This window comes from Biomphalaria glabrata, chromosome 5 (genome assembly GCF_947242115.1).
Source record: "Biomphalaria glabrata chromosome 5, xgBioGlab47.1, whole genome shotgun sequence".
NCBI lineage: Eukaryota > Metazoa > Mollusca > Gastropoda > Planorbidae > Biomphalaria > Biomphalaria glabrata.
In genome coordinates, this window is record NC_074715.1 from 26,463,159 (window position 1) to 26,482,658 (window position 19,500).

General features: G+C 36.4%; 1 protein-coding gene across 4 annotated transcripts in view; it reads right to left on the minus strand.

Annotated features, from left to right (window-relative positions):
• Positions 1-3,398: 3,398 nt before the first annotated feature.
• Positions 3,399-19,500, minus strand: part of LOC106053600 (uncharacterized) — a 28,227-nt gene continuing 12,125 nt past the window's right edge. The window contains exons 3-13 of one of the 4 annotated variants that reach the window (XM_056030018.1): positions 19,244-19,373; positions 18,326-18,456; positions 16,932-17,061; positions 16,358-16,515; positions 14,971-15,103; positions 13,426-13,556; positions 11,907-12,036; positions 10,980-11,137; positions 7,854-7,994; positions 5,738-5,830; positions 3,401-3,759 (exon numbers count right to left, since the gene is read on the minus strand). In XM_056030018.1, the coding sequence (XP_055885993.1) occupies positions 3,560-3,759; positions 5,738-5,830; positions 7,854-7,994; positions 10,980-11,137; positions 11,907-12,036; positions 13,426-13,556; positions 14,971-15,103; positions 16,358-16,515; positions 16,932-17,061; positions 18,326-18,456; positions 19,244-19,329 (1,491 nt within the window). In that variant the 5' untranslated portion in view covers positions 19,330-19,373 and the 3' untranslated portion in view covers positions 3,401-3,559. Of the gene's footprint in view, positions 3,760-5,737; positions 5,831-7,853; positions 7,995-10,979; positions 11,138-11,906; positions 12,037-13,425; positions 13,557-14,970; positions 15,104-16,357; positions 16,516-16,931; positions 17,062-18,325; positions 18,457-19,243; positions 19,374-19,500 lie in introns of all 4 variants that reach the window. The other 3 variants (XM_056030017.1, XM_056030020.1, XM_056030021.1) reach the window with 3 other exon arrangements.

Below are 19,500 nucleotides of genomic sequence, written 5' to 3' on the forward strand. Positions count from 1 at the left end.
ATTCACAACCGTTCAAGTCACTCTCTCTGATGTGGGCAGAAGTACACATTTCTGTCAAGTTCAGATCTTGTAGCTGGGTTTCTTGGCATGGGCACTGTCCCCGCATGGCGCCGCATATACAGTTCATGTCAATCGTCTGGATGCAGTTGCCAAGCATCGAGTTCTCTCTTATGCCGCTGCCAAAGTCAAATTCGTTGTTTCTGTCTCGGCCATTGTTGGAGCCCGTATTCACAATTTCACCCGACGTCATCCAAGGCAAGGAATCAGAAACGGTCTTCAGGCTTTCATGGTTTGAATTCTCGTCAAAGGTACTGACAGATAAACAGAGGTCTTTAAGGTCCACAGCAGAAAGCTTGGACGCAGACCCAACGTTGTCTTGATCTGTCCGGCTCATTGAGGTACTGGTAACAGGTACAACAGGAACAAATACTTCAGGCACATAACAGACTTCTCTTGTTTCTTCATTTGTTTCTTTCCTTTCGATTTGAAACATACCGTTCAGATCGTCGCAGCAATCGTCGTCACGTTTCTCGCCTTGAAAGTCATCCCCGCCAGACTTCCCCAGCGCCTCCATCACCACTGTTTGTGCAGCCACAGTCCTGACCAGGCAACTGCTCCTTCCCTAACGAGTTTATTCCTCCTTTTGCTTGCGACTCAATTTTATCACTTTGGTCTATTTGGCCTTCTACTGGCAACACACTTTCATCTACTTTGTTCCGCATCATACTCCTCATCTTATTCCTAATCATGTTCAATTGTTCCTTTATTGCATCCCCCCAGTCTTGGATCTTGCCCATTACATCAACAATCCCAGGCTCAATTTCAAATTGATAGGTCTCCGGATCTTCCTCTTCATCGATCAGGGCTTGCCGCAGACGAGCCGTGAGCGTTTCCCTGCTACCGACAGGTTTTAAACCTCGGTTTCGAAGCTCTTGTCTTAGCTCTTTAATTAAGAGCTGATGTAATAGCTTCAACGATGCCATAGAGATCTAATCCTACCTCCTCTCGTTGAGTTGCCTATAAATCCCACTTCTGAGACCAATTGTAATAACTTAAGTGAGGCAACTCAACGAGGACATAGACGTTTATTTACACTGAGACATGACAAACACAAAGGGCATCTGCCTTGAGTACAGCATCTCCATATTGGCTCTCTACTTGGGCGGAAATCGTTAGTCTCCTAATGTCAACATCCGACTTGCTTAGTCACAGATAGTGCGCACCTTCTTTCTGCACTATCTTGGATGGCGGTGCGCATGGCAAAGTCATAACAATATAATCACCGTCACTTAAAGGTTTTCCATGCTTAGCTATAATTTGTGAAACTTCAAAACTTGCAGCCATTAAGTTAGAAGAACTTTTAACAAAGTTTACAAAAGAATTGGATTGTGAAATCGCTTTTTTTTAACTCACGCGATAGATGTTCTTTTTGCTCATCCTCGCTTTGGTCTAAGAGCCAGCTGTAATTGGACTCATAATGACGTTTTACTGATGATGTCCGACAAACAACACTTTCCAAATACATGGCACATAAGGCCTTGTTTTCTCTGTGAATCATTCCATATCTTTCAGTCCACCACTCTTGAAAAGGTCTGCCACTTCCTTCTTCTTCATAAAGTTTTCTTTTTTTTATTTTTGAGAATGACAAGTTATGGTAATTATTCTGATAAAAATGTATTGATGGCAACGCTAGCAATTGATGTAAGACCGACACGTTTTCAATATCAACAAAATGGCGGAAGCTAAGGAGATCTCGTTGAAATACGAGATTTGTCTTGAAAAAAAATTATTATGCCCTATGAAATGAAATGAAACACAGTCATATGAAAAAATTATATGAAATATGATCCACTAGCGCCTCTCCCATATTATTTACAGTTCTCGGAAATAATTGAACGTTATTAATTATGGTAATTTGAGATATCCGTGATTTTTCCAAAAAAAAACACATTTCTTAATATCGTCGTCGCGTGCCACACAAAATCGTTTCGCGTGCCACCTTGGGCACGCGTGTCATAGGTTCGCCAGCCTTGGGTAGGTAAAAGAACAAGGCTCCGATTAGTCTATATTAGCGAAAAAGGCACTGACCAGGGCTATCTTTAAATGAAGAGCTAAGCCCGCACTGACCGGGCTATCTTTAAATGAAGAGCTAAGCACGCACTGACCGGGCTTTCTTTAAATGAAGAGCTAAGCACCCCTTACTTCTTTTTATGTCATCAATAAGGAAGGAGTTTCTTACATACGTTCTTACCCAATAAAATGAAACAAAGATATGCAGGTTTGTGTGTGTGTGTATTTTTGCCTTGTATTAAAACCTTAAGAAAGAAGGTTACTTTCATTTTTTTTTATTCTATTAACTTGTTATATAACGGAAAGCACTACAATAAGGTTTAAAATCATATAAAAGAAATTGATCCAGACCACCGCATTGAGATCTAACAAGAAAAAAATGCTGGAATGTGAAGAAACACTTGACCTCTGTAACCAGTGGACGAATATAATAGATCTACATTCTTGACTGAACATGCTTACATAAAACGCTCTGGCGGGCAGCATGTGGTCCGCGGTCCGTAATTAGCCCACCCCTGATTTAGAGTTAAAATCGTTTTCATAAAATATCCGAACAATCGATTTTTTCTTCTTCTTCTTCTTCGTTCTCATTGTTATGTTGGAGTGTTCAGATGACTAGACCAATACATGAGATTTTCTTTTTTTAAATCTATATGTTACATAGGTTAGGGTTGAAAAAAACTACAACTTTACTTCTTTAAACTACTTTACAAAACAACGCCTTGATCCAACTTTCTAAAATATTTTCACGACATTTTTTGTAGTGTTAAAAATCTCTATGTCCAGTCTAGATATAAATATATAAGTCTATGTTTCAATCATTTGGCGTTAGTAAAATTTATTAACTATTCGGAACAATCTTTCTTTGTTAATTAAATGCTAGCGACGATTGGCACGACAATTAACGCAATATAGGGCGAAGGAGCAATCTCAAACCATTAGTTGGCCATAATTTGTTTTTTGAAACAAAATTAGGAAAAATCTTTCACTCTTTTAAGCACTACAATAAGGTTTAAAATCAAATTAAAGAAATTTACATCCGTTGTAATGTTTTATCAAGAAAATTAAATGTAAAATAAGTTCAAAATTAGCGACTTACAGCAATCGTTTGTAGTCAATGACTTTCTCCTTTTAAAATCCTTGACAACCTATTCTCGATATTTGAGTAAAAGAAGTCATTGGACATAAATCTGTTTGAAGTTGAAAATCCGGAACAATTTTATATCGCTAATGAAACTAGAACTAACTAACGTTTGTTAGCAGTCTCAGTACGTTCTGTCTTGGTGTTGGGGTACAGATCAAATCAGAAACAAAAAATAAATAACAAATTTCTCTTTAATAGAATTAATTATTATTATTACAAAATTGCTTGGTTAAAAAAAAAGTGTAGAAAAAAAAGAGTAATTTTCTTGTAAAAATTTGTAAATGTCAGATGTTTTTCCCCACGAAGCACTAATTCAATAAAATAGCTTTGCTCACTAAGCTATCATTAACCAATATTTGGCTTCAGATTGAAACAACCGATCTTAAAACTTGTTACAGTGTAAAATAGTGCGTTTACTTCAGCGTCAATACATCCATCAACCTCAGTAAGGCTGTAATTTAAGTTTCTGAATTTTAGGCATAATTCTGCAAGGGATTTCGTGTATGGTATGTTCACACAGAGAAAGTCAGCAAGAATGGAATCAGCTGTGGACGGAAACAGAAGAGTTAACAAATCTTCATTAAAAACTCTGAGCAGTGTACTGTAAACAAGTAATAAGACTTCTTAACGTTTCAAAATGGTAAATAATATTTTAAATGCTTTTCATGAATTTCTACCCTTATGGTAGCTTTTTTTCTCTATTTAGCTTGCCAATTCATGGAAGAAAACATCGGTTCTCGAAAACGGCTCTAATTTGACAGTTAATTGGCCACATTGGTTGGGAAAACGGTTATTTCTGCATGTAGGACCTATTCATTATAGAGTTAAATAACTTAATAGACGTTCGGGAACATTTTGGGCGCCATCTTGTCAGTCTGACTCTCTAGGCCTAGCAGTAGAATTGTGTATACAATTGAGTGGATTTATACTCACTTAACTAGGATTTTTTTTCGAGCGAAACGGGGAATTTGAGCAGGTAGACATGTTCCATTTGTGTTTATCTATCATTCATTAGTTATTAAGTGTAAAGTAATCTCACTTATGAAAAGTCATCAGCTTCTTATAGGAGGAATATTCTCCCCGGGTAAGACCGTTTTTAAATTACTTGTTTTGTAATCTTTCTTTAATATTACTATGCCGGGTGAACGTGTCTTTAAAGTTAACACTTTTTTTCCAAGCCGGGTGAACATGTCTTTAAAGTTAACACTTTATTACTAAGCCGGGTGAACATGTCTTTAAAATTAACACTTTATTACTAAGCCGGGTGAACATGTCTTTAAAATTAACACTTTATTACTAAGCCGGGTGAACGTGTCTTTAAAGTTAACACTTTATTTCCAAGCCGGGTGAACATGTCTTTAAAGTTAACACTTTATTACTAAGCCGGGTGAACATGTCTTTAAAGTTAAAACTTTATTACTAAGCCGGGTGAACATGTCTTTAAAGTCGACACTTTATTACTAAGCCGGGTGAACATGTCTTTAAAGTTAACACTTTATTACTAAGCCGGGTGAACATGTCTTTAAAGTTAACACTTTATTACTAAGCCGGGTGAACATGTCTTTAAAGTCGACACTTTATTACTAAGCCGAGTGAACATGTCTTTAAAGTTAACACTTTATTACTAAGCCGGGTGAACATGTCTTTAAAGTTAACACTTTATTACCAAGCCGGGTGAACATGTCTTTAAAGTTAACACTTTATTACTAAGCCGGGTGAACATGTCTTTAAAGTCGACACTTTATTACTAAGCCGGGTGAACATGTCTTTAAAGTTAACACTTTATTACTAAGCCGGGTGAACATGTCTTTAAAGTTAACACTTTATTACTAAGCCGGGTGAACATGTCTTTAAAGTCGACACTTTATTACTAAGCCGAGTGAACATGTCTTTAAAGTTAACACTTTATTACTAAGCCGGGTGAACATGTCTTTAAAGTTAACACTTTATTACCAAGCCGGGTGAACATGTCTTTAAAGTTAACACTTTATTACCAAGCCGGGTGAACATATTTTTAAAGTCGACACTTTAACTTTACAGCAATAAAACTGAATCAGGAGGATATTTGGAATACCAGAATGGGGAGAAATTGTCCAGGCCAACAATACAAACAAAAAAAACTCTTCAGACCCTTCAACATAGCGTTACTATGAACTGGAGTAAGAGCAGCACGGCACCTTCAACATAGCGTTACTATGAACTGGAGTAAGAGCAGCACGGCACCTTCAACATAGCGTTACTATGAACTGGAGTAAGAGCAGCACGGGGCAGGATGCAGAAAACATTAGGGTTGTTGTCCTTGTCCATCTAGTCCTACCGGGAATAGTGTTTCAATTTTAAGTCATTTTCGTTCCATTTCCTTAAACATGAGTAGATCTTCTTAGCACCTACTTTACATCATCACTATGTCCACATTCCAGTCACTCTTGTATTTATCTAATAAAATATGTTCATTTATGGCAGGTAATGTCTAAAATCCTAAATCAGGTAGTTAATTTGTTCAAAATATTACATATTACATACCATCAAATCTCTTATTGTACAGATTTTCACCATTCACACTAATTGTAATCTCCAAGGCAAGCTCTTTGTAAAGAAAGTTAATATCAATGCAAGCTAAAAAAATAAAAAAAATTACACTGATAACAGTTTCAGACAATATTTCTATTCCATATTGTAAAAAAAAAAATATTATAACGTCGAAACAAACTTAAAAATGCTACATTCGCACATATTTCTCAACAACTTCTAAAGAGTTCAATGTTTGTGTTGGGTCTATCTGTCTGTCACGTTTAGAGCTTGTAGCACTCATGTGCTATTGTGCTGATGCCACCATTGTGTTCGACATTGGGGCAACAGAACTTGAAATATTCCAAAAGTGAACACGAATAGTATTGTTTTTCATATTGGCGGCGCAAAAGGGTTAATGTGTGTGCGGCCTACTGACACACACGACTCAGGCCAATCACACAGGTCATGGGCTGTCGATAGACAGAGGACAGTACTGCTATGAACTTTGCATGCAAAAATGACGAATGTTATGGTCATCTGATCATAGGCCTGCGTAGACCAGAGACGCAGTGTGTAAGAAAGCGGCAGTTCAAGACCGGAGAGCGTTGAGACTGGGACTGTTAGTCAGCCATGAAGTCGGTCCTGGTCGAGTCCTCAAGTGTTATGTACGAGTCCAGGAAGAAATAGAGACAGTTGAGTTCAGTACGGTCGTAGTAGTTTATTGTGTTACCAATTGTGTCATATTGGCTGTTTTAATTGACCATTATTAAAGTACCAGATTATTTAGAGCTCTTGTCGTCAAGTTCTTGATGTGTTGTTGTGTGTTTAGCAGTGTTTACAGAAAGCCTGATTAGGAGAGATCGTAATAGTATCTTTTTTTTAGCGGTTTGAGAAGCGGGCGAAGGTTGTGGCAAGTCATAGAAATAGGGATCTTTATTTCCGTGCGGTCTGCAAGAGCTCTGTTGTCATCTTCTGGAATAACAAACGGTTTCAACGCGTTCTCTTTGCTTTTTATCCATCCAAGAACTGGAACAAAACTCTTGAAAACATAACTTATGATTTAGTGTACATTTAATGACATGACTAATACAGAGGAATTGGTTACAGTTACGCTTAATATAAGCTTTGGTTGTTTTTTTTTAAAGTATTTTTTATGAATGATTTTCTTTTTTAAATGCACAATGAGCTTTTCTTAAGCAATCTTTATAGAAAAAATGTATAGTGTAAAATGTGGTGTCCGTTTTATGAAACATCGACAGAAATCCTAACACCAAAACGACTGTTGCCAAAATGCAGAACGTCGAGTACCATTCATATGCTACCTCATTTTCCATGCGCACTGATTCCAAATAAGGGAGAATCATTTTTATAAGTAAAGTATTGTCACACACTCGTTTGAATTATTTACCTTACTTGTATTAATTATGTGGGTAGGTATTAACGAAGTATCTAAAATTATGTCAGGTTAATCTAAAAATGATAAATTGGGTTTAAAAAAAAAGACTTATCTACACAACACTATTCTATTGGGAAACTTTACAGTCATCTTCGAGTCCATATGATATGAGAAATTTGCTCATTGGATATATATATATATATATTGGGACTCACTCCAGTAACTAAAACAATTTTGTGAACAACAGTTTTGTGATTCCAACTTTTTACCTTCTAGTGTTTACTTTTCATGAAAATCAATTAGTAGCTGCAGCTATAAAATGTTTACTTCTTGTATAGTAGTTATAATAAAGGCTAGCAGAAGAAAAACTATTGAGCAAACCTATTTTCGTTTGTTTAGCTAATTACTCAAAAGTAACACGAAAGGCCGTAAGACCTTGATTGTAATATCTTATCATAGTTTGAATGTAAAGCCATCTTTGAAACCACATTTACAGTAAGAGACCTAACGCACATAGGCAAAGAAACGTCATCAATAAGCAATAGTACCTAGAAGAGCAAAAAAAGGCTTGCAAAAAAAAAAATGGCTGGTTCCTTTACCATCAAAACCACCTTAACCTGCGTTATATGTGTTCACATGAAATAATTCCATACGACTGAAGTAGGTCAACTAACAATATTATTATTAGTTAATATATATGTGTGTCTAGACTTATCGATGAAGCTCTATTACCTGGATACATATTGTTTAAGTAAGGAACGAGAAAGCTGCAACAGCATCGGCATGATGTGCCCCTACAGGTGCAACCAAACATACTTCCGTTGGAAGAGTCTTCTTTTCTTGGAGATTCAGTTTGCGTTGCAGCTTTGGGCACTGAAACAATACAGAACTAGTCTATATATCCCTTTTTTAATGAAATAATATCCCTGTTGGCAGTCATTATAGTTTATTTATTTTAAGTTAATGAAAATGAACTAATTCAGACTTGAATTTGAGAAAGGCACTCTCTTGAAATATTATCGAGTATCGGTGAGCCAAAATTTTATATGGAGGACCACATTGACTTTTTATACACTATATAATATATATATATATATATATAGAGAGAGAGAGAGAGAGAGAAAGAGAGAGAGAGAGAGAGAAAGTAAAAGAGAGAGAGAAATTCTTGACATCTACAAATAAAGAGAAAATGTTTGTGTATGTGGTTTCTATGCGATAAGACTAAGAGATTCCCCCAGTCGATAAGACTAAGAGATTCCCCCAGTCGATAAGACTAAGAGATTCCCCCAGTCGATAAGACTAAGAGATTCCCCCAGTCGATAAGACTAAGAGATTCCCCCAGTCGATAAGACTAAGAGATTCCCCCAGTCGATAAGACTAAGAGATTCCCCCAGTCGATAAGACTAAGAGATTCCCCCAGTCGATAAGACTAAGAGATTCCCCCAGTCGATAAGACTAAGAGATTCCCCCAGTCGATAAGACTAAGAGATTCCCCCAGTCGACAAGACTAAGAGATTCTCCAGTCGACAAGACTAAGAGATTCCCCCAGTCGATAAGACTAAGAGATTCTCCAGTCGACAAGACTAAGAGATTCCCCCAGTCGATAAGACTAAGAGATTCTCCAGTCGACAAGACTAAGAGATTCCCCAGTCGATAAGATTAAGAGATTGCCCAGTCGATAAGATTAAGAGATTCCCCAGTCGATAAGATTAAGAGATTGCCCAGTCGATAAGATTAAGAGATTCCCCAGTCGATAAGATTAAGAGATTGCCCAGTCGATAAGATTAAGAGATTGCCCAGTCGATAAGATTAAGAGATTGCCCAGTCGATAAGATTAAGAGATTGCCCAGTCGATAAGATTAAGAGATTCCCCCAGTCGATAAGATTAAGAGATTGCCCAGTCGATAAGATTAAGAGATTCCCCCAGTCGATAAGATTAAGAGATTCCCCAGTCGATAAGATTAAGAGATTGCCCAGTCGATAAGATTAAGAGATTCCCCCAGTCGATAAGATTAAGAGATTGCCCAGTCGATAAGATTAAGAGATTGCCCAGTCGATAAGATTAAGAGATTGCCCAGTCGATAAGATTAAGAGATTGCCCAGTCGATAAGACTAAGAGATTCCCCCAGTCGATAAGATTAAGAGATTGCCCAGTCGATAAGATTAAGAGATTGCCCAGTCGATAAGATTAAGAGATTGCCCAGTCGATAAGATTAAGAGATTCCCCCAGTCGATAAGATTAAGAGATTGCCCAGTCGATAAGACTAAGAGATTCTCCAGTCGACAAGACTAAGAGATTCCCCCAGTCGATAAGACTAAGAGATTCTCCAGTCGACAAGACTAAGAGATTCCCCAGTCGATAAGATTAAGAGATTGCCCAGTCGATAAGATTAAGAGATTCCCCAGTCGATAAGATTAAGAGATTGCCCAGTCGATAAGATTAAGAGTTTCCCCAGTCGATAAGATTAAGAGATTGCCCAGTCGATAAGATTAAGAGATTGCCCAGTCGATAAGATTAAGAGATTGCCCAGTCGATAAGATTAAGAGATTGCCCAGTCGATAAGATTAAGAGATTCCCCCAGTCGATAAGATTAAGAGATTGCCCAGTCGATAAGATTAAGAGATTCCCCCAGTCGATAAGATTAAGAGATTCCCCAGTCGATAAGATTAAGAGATTGCCCAGTCGATAAGATTAAGAGATTCCCCCAGTCGATAAGATTAAGAGATTGCCCAGTCGATAAGATTAAGAGATTGCCCAGTCGATAAGATTAAGAGATTGCCCAGTCGATAAGATTAAGAGATTGCCCAGTCGATAAGACTAAGAGATTCCCCCAGTCGATAAGATTAAGAGATTGCCCAGTCGATAAGATTAAGAGATTGCCCAGTCGATAAGATTAAGAGATTGCCCAGTCGATAAGATTAAGAGATTCCCCCAGTCGATAAGATTAAGAGATTGCCCAGTCGATAAGGCTCAAAAAAGTCTCCAGAAGGTAAAAAGTCAACAGATAGTATGGAATACACAAAACATTTCGTGTCTAAACAGAGTCGTTGCCTTGGTGTTTGTCATTCAGCTGAAATGTCTTAACGATAGTAAAGTTAGGCTGTTGATTTGAATCCATCGCAAGCGCTGTGCTTCTTATTGCTGAGCACTTTCATCTGTCTCTAGATACCAACTGGAACAGTTAAGAGAAAAAATATTTTTTTATATTCATTAAGTTTTGACTTGCAGGTGAGGCTGAGAAGTCGTGAAATTGTGTCACTACGGTGTTGGTTCACACTTTAATGGGCGACACAAGGCAAAAATGCATAGAAGTCGGCGAGGATTCGATCATATTCTTTTTATGTGACCGTCTCGTTTAGTGAGAAGATTGCAGCTGCAACGAAAGGCTAATCTAAAGGCAGACTCCCCCACCCCCTCACGGTGTAATGTATTGTTGGGACTAGGCTAGAGGTCTCTGTTGATTGTCTACCCTGGGTCTCGGATTGAATTGTTTTGTTCAACGCGACGGTCAGTTTCAACTCAAATTCTTCATCTAGTGGAAGTTTTAATGGTACGAATGAAATGAGAGGAAACTAAAAGTGCAGAAGGCAGAATAATCTTTGTGATGTATGCGAATTATCTTTGTGATGTATGCGAATTATCTTTTTGATGTATGCGAATTATCTTTGTTATGTATGCGAATTATCTTTGTGATGTATGCGAATTATCTTTGTGATGTATGCGAAAAAAAAACATGGTGAATCTTTTTTTTTGTTTTAATTAAGTAGGTGCTTGTTTAAACTTCTTTTTTTAATGAACCCCTGTAATTTATAAGAGAGTTACTATAAGATAAAACCTTATGTCAAGTTTTAACTTACGAGTGCTCATAATTGTAGCATTTATGATACAATCCGGGGTTAAAGACACCAAATGTTGTAATTTTTCCTGCATTCTTGACTTCTCCAAACTCCCCAACTCGGAGCCACAGTTGATGTATATGACAGTTGCGCTGCAGCTAGCATAATCGTTCGTAACACTAAAAGCATTAAGAAATATAAAACGTTGATGTGAAAATGTTGATACATTTGTTTGTCAAAAAAAAATCCAATTGACTATTTCATTAGTCCTCGAGTGACCATAACAACTACCCAATCGTCTTCATGACTAAATATGGTTTTCAATCTATTTTCCTCGAAATAATTTGAAACTTTTCAAAAATGTAAACCCTTTAAGAATGAGAGCACCCAAGCTTATTGGCCACGCTGCTTCATGGGGATACTATAGAAACTGTTTAAACCGTAGCGTTGCTCGATTATCAGCTAGTTAAATAATAAGACTGACATTCCTAAATCGCTTCTAATTGTTAGAGCTAGATTTTAGTTAAACTCTTAAGGACTCAGAATCATCAGAGTGTAGGAATCAAACTCTCAAAGATCAAGGAATAACTTTTTAAGAATACTAGAGAGTCTAATTTTAGATCTAGATATCTTAATGTATTAGAGGTTCTGATTGACATTTATCTATTTATCTATCCACATTTTTTGTTGTAACCTTAAGTTCCAAAGTGAAGAAATGATTGATTACAAATAAACCTTGTCAAGTTTATATTATTAAATGTCTACGGTGCTTTTAGTCAACAAGTATTTATATTGAAACTGAGGCTTCATATTTTTATTTTTTGAAACTGAGGCTTCATATTTTTATTTTTTGAAACTGAGGCTTTTTATTTTCATTTTTTTTTAAATTAGTAGAACAAAAGAAACATTGTGGACAGATTTTAATTTGAGATCAGCTTTAAAACTTACTTGCAAATTTTCTGGGCAGGCTTATTCAAAGCAATGTCATAATTAGTCTTGCAGATGTCGTATTCAGACACAGTTTTGCTGATCAATATATGATCGAAGTAGCACGGATTTCTAGAATGTTTCTGAAGAACTGTAATCAAGACATATTAATATTAGACATGTATATTTCTATATTTCTAGATATGTGACTGATACTATTAAGCATGAAAATCCCCAAAAATGTAACAAATTTACTTTTTGAATATACGGAACAAATAAGCCTTTTGACTATGTGTAACAAATGTGCTCTTTGGCTATATGAAAGAGATATCCTCTTTGACCAACAATTAAAACTTTTTACAAAGCTTCTATCACCTCATTCTGTCTTTCTGCTTTTCATTTACAGGTTGTTTTCTGCCATTTCCAATTATCGGATCAAATTGAAACTTTGCACAATTATTCATTATGAATAACAAAGTATGAATCAATCAAAAAGGTAACCAATTAATTATTGTGAATTTATTATTTTTATTTGAAATTGATTACAGTACTGATAAATATGTTTTGAAAAATAATTCATATCTTCCTCTTAAAAAAGCTTTCCCATTAACAGATAACAAATACAAATAATAGTGTCGATATTGATTGGAACAAAAGGGATGCCGAGATCTTTGTATACATTCCTCTTTGTTCACGTTTTCTTTAAAGATGTGTTATTGGATGTACATCTACAATTTCCATTCTATTACATTGATAAGAAATGAAAATTTCATTCAACTAGGAGACAGCTTTGTATTTTCAATTCTCTGGTGCACATTACATCAGCATACTAGTCTCAATTCTCTGGTGCACATTACATCAGCATACTAGTCTCAATTCTCTGGTGCACATTACATCAGCATACTAGTCTCAATTCTCTGGTGCACATTACATCAGCATACTAGTCTCAACTCTCTGGTGCACATTACATCAGCATACTAGTCTCAATTCTCTGGTGCACATTACATCAGCATACTAGTCTCAATTCTCTGGTGCACATTACATCAGCATACTAGTCTCAATTCTCTGGTGCACATTACATCAGCATACTAGTCTCAATTCTCTGGTGCACATTACATCAGCATACTAGTCTCAATTCTCTGGTGCACATTACATCAGCATACTAGTCTCAATTCTCTGGTGCACATTACATCAGCATACTAGTCTCAATTCACACAAAAAAAGCCAAGAAAGAATAAATAAAACTGTACATTCTAGTTAAAATAAAACTGTACATTCTAGTTAAAATAAAACTGTACATTCTAGTTAAAATAAACAACTTTTAACAGGGCATATCCTAACTAGCTTTCAGCGGGACATTTCCTAGCTAACTACAACAGGACGTCTCCTTACTCACTTTAAATAGGACATTTACTAACCGCATCTGGATTCTCAAAAATCACAATCTTATGTGCGCAACTGTTTTATGTTTAGTTGCCGCAGATGATTTCTACGAATTGAGCAACCAAAGTGTTTGGACGTGTGTAAGCTTGAGACTGACCTTGTTTAAAGTCTGGTGAACAAAGCTTGTACAGGTCTCCCATGTAGGATGCTGCTTCCAGGAGAAGTTGGTTATTATTACAGGGGTAGACAAAAGTTTCAAAGACACACTGAGCGATATCCTTTTTAACACTATAGAAAAAAAATACATCAAATTTATTACCAATCTGTTTACTACCTATCTGTGTCATAAAATACAATTAACAAACAACTTAAAACTCAGTTCAATAACATAATCAATTCAGTAAATAATAAATTCACATAGCATATATTTCATTTTTATAATTTGAATAATAGCATAACTAAAGTATTTTTAATATAGCAGCAAGGGAGACAAATCCTGTAATTTTCATATAAATGTCACTATATAAATGTAAGTAATTAGCGGTTCTTTCCCTTAGATAAGCTTCGTTTTAAAAAGTATTATCTTATAGAGCGATCTTGTTTAAGCAAAATGTTTCTGAATATTAATTGATTCAACTCTTCAATGAATGCAGAAATACCTGAAGTCTGCTCAAGAGAAATATGTTCTAGTTCTCTAGTCAAATTTAAATATATTAGTCTACAGGTACACGGCATACACCGCTATTTTACATGAGCGGCCTTAGGCCACTGCAAACTATGCAATCGCAGTGGACCCCGCACTTTCATAGGACCCGCGCTGATTCTGTCGATTTACCAGGAGCTCCTGGAAATCTCCCGAAATTACAAAATATACGAAAAAGTCCTTAAAATATACGGAAATATATAGACAAAAATTGTCATTTTGGGGTGTCATTCAATATGGAAAACGCCAATCCTTCGCGCGATAAATAAAAACGGCATTATGCATTAGCCGTAATTGTGTAATCTGGTGAAAGAAGCTTTTCGCGCCTCAAACTAATGAAGAATTACTTGAGGTCAACAATTCTCATAGATAGATTGAAGTATTAGGTAATTCCCTCACTTTAATCTCTCTCTCTCTCTGTCTGTCTCTCTCTGTCTCTCTCTGTCTCTCTCTCTCTGTCTCTCTCTCTCTCTCTCTCTCTGTCTCTCTCTCTGTCTCTCTCTGTCTCTCTCTCTGTCTCTCTCTCTATCTCTGTCTCTCTCTCTGTCTCTCTCTCTCTCTCTCTCTGTCTCTCTCTCTGTCTCTCTCTGTCTCTCTCTCTGTCTCTCTCTCTCTGTCTCTCTCTCTGTCTCTCTCTATCTCTGTCTCTCTCTCTTTCTCTCTCTCTCTCTTTCTCTGTCTCTCTCTCTGTCTGTCTGTCTCTCTCTCTCTCTGTCTCTCTCTCTCTCCGTCTCTCTCTGTCTCTCTCTGTCTCTCTCTGTCTCTCTCTCTGTCTCTCTCTCTCTCTCTGTCTCTCTCTCTGTCTCTCTATCTCTGTCTCTATCTCTGTCTCTCTCTCTCTCTCTCTGTCTCTCTCTCTCTGTCTCTCTCTCTGTCTCTCTCTCTCTCTCTGTCTCTCTCTCTATCTGTGTCTCTCTCTCTCTCTCTTTCTTTCTCTCTCTCTCTCTCCATCTGATACACGAACTAACATTATTTTAGAAACACCAAAATATAACTTACGCACAAATCGTGTCAATGTCTCCAGTTCGGACATAAGCGGCACTATTGAAAAGTGGAAACCGCTTGACGATATCAACACAGCCCAACATCTCATGGCAGCGCCTGTTGTCCTTTTCCATTAGTCCTGGAAACTCTAGGAACATAATAGATATATATGTTACCGGTAGAGTGCAATATGTTAGCAGATAAAAAATACAAATAATAGATAAATAATGATAAGTTAATTAAGACAACTGATTTAGAACATCATTGTATTGATTTTTATATGTGTATTTAATTAAGAAGAAACTAAGGAACAATATTTTAGAACTAGCATTACCCTCAGTTACAGCCCGTTGATATGTTCCCAGGCTACATATTCTTCAGTTGTTTATACTGAACCTCTCCCTTTTTTTACTTGCTTATACAAATAAAATAATACAAAGCGAAACGCTCTCCATACATTCCTTTGACAAGCCCGTAAATTCGAGTATCACTTGTCTCCTCCGTTACCAATAATCCTAGTCTTACCTACCTCATATGCTTCCCTTCTGGGTTTCAGTTCTTAGTCGAAATATTTGATAGGATCTATGATACTTTTTAGCTTGGACTCTTTTTGCTTATTTCATCCTGCAAATGCTCACATAAGAATTTGGTCGTACCCCCACCCTTATTATTTTTTTTTTTGCACTTTCACTAAAACAGCCAACCTTTTAATACCCCCCCCCCCTCCTTTTTTTGCCAGTTTAATCTAGAATGTGTTACGTTTTTAATTAAAACGGCCCTCTTCAAATCGCCATGCCAAACATACTCGCTTCTGGCCAGTAGAACTCTGTAATACTTTTCTCTAACCCTCCTCCCCGCCCCTAAACACTTTAATTGTAGTATGTGTAACATCTCATTGGTATGGCCCGCTTTGTAACCCTTCCCCTCCCAGACATAGAATTTTGCCAGAAAATTCAATTAATAATATCATTTATGTGCCACACACACACACACTAAACGCCTTAGAAAATAGTTCTAAATACAATGTGAGTATTCTTCGATTTGTCTTATTTATTTATATTTTATTAATAATTTATAACTATCTTTCTAAATAAGGTTGCCTGACTTAGATCTAATCATTCTATAGAATGTCTAGAATGTCTAGGTAAAGTCGAAAATGGAAAATCATCTCGTAATTTGCCTTAAAAACGCCAGATGCTCTGTAGAATGACATTTTGCACTTTGCCGGTAACATATGTATTGATCTTTATTACGTTTACCGCAGTAGATGAGCTGCCAGCAAGATATAGAATTAAATTAAGCTTTACTCTCTTTTTTTGAGTTCAACTAATGAAAAATATTAAAATTATTTTTATTTATTATTTTAATGACATTTGCTTTTTTTCTTCTATGTCAATCTTACTATATTCTTGTATTTTGGCATTCAGAACACAACCAGGAATCCCTTGCACAAAAGTGGACATTTTCGTTTCTACTCTGGACTTTTCCAAGGTGCCTAGCTTTGCACCACAGCTGTTATATATGACAGAGGCTGTGCAACTAGAGTAATCATTGTATATACTGCAAATAGAATGAAATAAATCAATTTCTATTCCCTGAGAGTTGTACAAATTACAATATTAACAAAATAGAAACGAACAAATTAACTGAAAGTGTTTCACTTAAAAAACATCCTAGGTAAACCAACATGCATTTTGTGAGGATTTCTTAAATATATAGCTTTTTTGGGCTGGTTTCTAAAATATATATATGTTTGTTTGGTTGGTTTCTGATATATTTGACGTTTTCTTTTTTGCTGATTTCCGGTACCGCTGTGTGACCCCAGCGCATGTTTCAGCTACTTGGAGCCATAGCTGATAGTAGTGTGCTGAGTGGAAATACAAAATTAAGCCAACTACTAACTGCAGTGGATAGGACTACCTGACGATACTTAGAGGCGATACTTCTCTAAGACAGCCCCCCATGGTGAGACTAACCTACAGATGTCAACTCCAGGCTTGTTGAGACCAGTGGTTAAAGTTGTCCTGCACGATTTGTAATCAGAAACTGTTCTGTTTATCAACGACTGGTCGTAGTAACAGGCATTGCTGGAGCCACTGCGAATGACTGCGAATAGATAGATATAGAAAAATGAAATTGTATTTTTTTTTTCTGGCAATTCTTATTTGGTCTTATTCTTATTGGTATTCGTTTTCTTATTTGTAATCGTATTCGTATTATAATTAGAAAAACTAAACCTCAAGTACTACAATTCGAAGGGGGAAAAACCAATGCTCACAAGACTTGTGTTGATTTGACCTTTGACCTGTGGGCTGCTACTAGATGTCGTATTCCCTAAACAGTTTCCGGTCGCTTTCTTTGTGAAACTTTTAGTGCTTTGAATTTCAATTGCATTTCAAGTCAGGGGGGGGGGGGGGAAGCATTGAATGGAAATTTCAACTTAATAGTAAGCAATTCAAAACGCAGACAAAGTCGTCTGACGGGGTGGAATTACGTTTTAGTTGTTGTCGGTGCCTTTCTTCAATGGTAGATTTTCTTAGGTTCTCAAATGTATGCCTCTTGTTCTAACTAATATACGAATATATCTTCGGCCTTAAAGCTTTTTTCAAAGCTGATTTCAACTCTCTCTCTCTCTCTCTCTTTCTCTCTCTCTCTTTCTCTCTCTGTCAGGGTAAATGTTTGAACATTTATTTTCTCCCACTTCCCATTCTCAGATCAAGTTGAAACTTTGCACAATTTTTCATTGCACCTAACAAAACATGAAGCAATCAAAAGATTAACCGGTTAATTAAATAATTGTTGATAATTAATTGTTTTGTTTGATATCGCAATAAGGGAAATAAATGCTACTTAATGAGAGATGTTGATGTATTGAATCCCCTTACGTTTTTTTTCTCCCACTCCCCAATCTTGGATCAACTTGAAAGTTTGCATAATTATTCATTTTCAATGACAATACACGAATCAATCAGATTTGTTTTATATATCAGAAAGGGAGCTTAACCCTGCCATCTTGAGATAAATGGCAGTAATTAGTGGTTGTTTCCTTTAGATAAGCTTGGTTGTTGTTTTGATGGAGAGAGACAGTGACAAAGAAAGCTATGGACAGCGAAAGAACATGGGCTTCAGCCCTGGAAGAAAAACGGACAATGCGAAAAATGGCCGAAGCAAAAGCCACCTTAACCTGCGATATATGTGGACGGGAGTGTCTCTCCAAAATAGGTCTCCACAGCCACAAGAGGAAGTGTGCGAGATGAACCATATTCGTTCTACGACTGAAGGAGGCCAATGAATGATGTTTTTTTAAGTATTTTTTTTTTCTTTTGCCTGTTTCTATTGTAGACTACAAACCATTCTTGAAGATACAAACCATTCTTGAAGTCGTCGGAACAAACAACATTCATGTCTGCCAACAGTTCTTTTATTTCATTCATTGACTTAGCATCGTTGCAAGGCTTCTTAAGGGATCTGTCAGTACAGCTTTCAGTGGATGTTTTCAACCTGCTCAAAAATAAAATCGTATTTATGGTGCACATCTTTGAAAAAAAAAGTATTATAGTAAATACATCTCTTATATTTATAAATTATGAATTTAATGAAATATAAATATCACCTATATAATTTAATGACGCGAGAAAAACAGTGAATCGAATGTACGAGAACAGAAAATTACACTAAATGAGACTTCACTCTTTTGGCATTCGGAACAACAAATTACCGATATTTTGACATATTAGGGCGCTATATGCGACAATTACTTTCGAAATTTTAAGTTTAAAGTCAGTTCTATTTTTAAATATTTACTTCAAAAAATCAAGTAATATATTCTTTTGCCAAAGAATGTCGAATTTCAATTAGACTTATGTAGTGTGTATTATTTTCTGTACGTATTTCAACTTTCAATTCAAATCTATTACTTAAGTGTATTCTATCATTTTTTGTTACCTGCCTAATTTAAAAAACAAAACCTGGTCAGTAATAAATTATATATCTGGACTGGTAATTAAGTATACAATGGACCGAACTAATGAATTTGTTGTGCCGAACTGATGAATTTGTTGGGCCGAACTGATGAATTTGTTGGGCCGAACTGATGAATTTGTTGGGCCGAACTAATGAATTTGTTGTGCCGAACTGATGAATTTGTTGGGTCAAACTAATGAATTTGTTGTGCCGAACTGATGAATTTGTTGGGCCGAACTAATGAATTTGTTTGGCCGAACTAATGAATTTGTTGGGTCGAACTAATGTATTTGTTGGGCCGAACTAATGAATTTGTTATACTTACATGCAAACCTTTTGCAGCTCATCAAAACGGAAGTAGGCAGCATTGTCAAATAATGGAAATGATTTCATTGGAACCAAACAATCCATTGCTTCGGTACATTGATGGTTGTCAGACAGTGCTACAGTCGATTCTATAGAAGAACAAAAGTTTATTAAGACTTTGTAGGAAATCACTTTATTAAAGATAAACAAGGTTACAAAAGACAGTTTGTGTGGAAACACAAACTCAAAATCGGCCCCAGAAGTAAAATGTTTTAC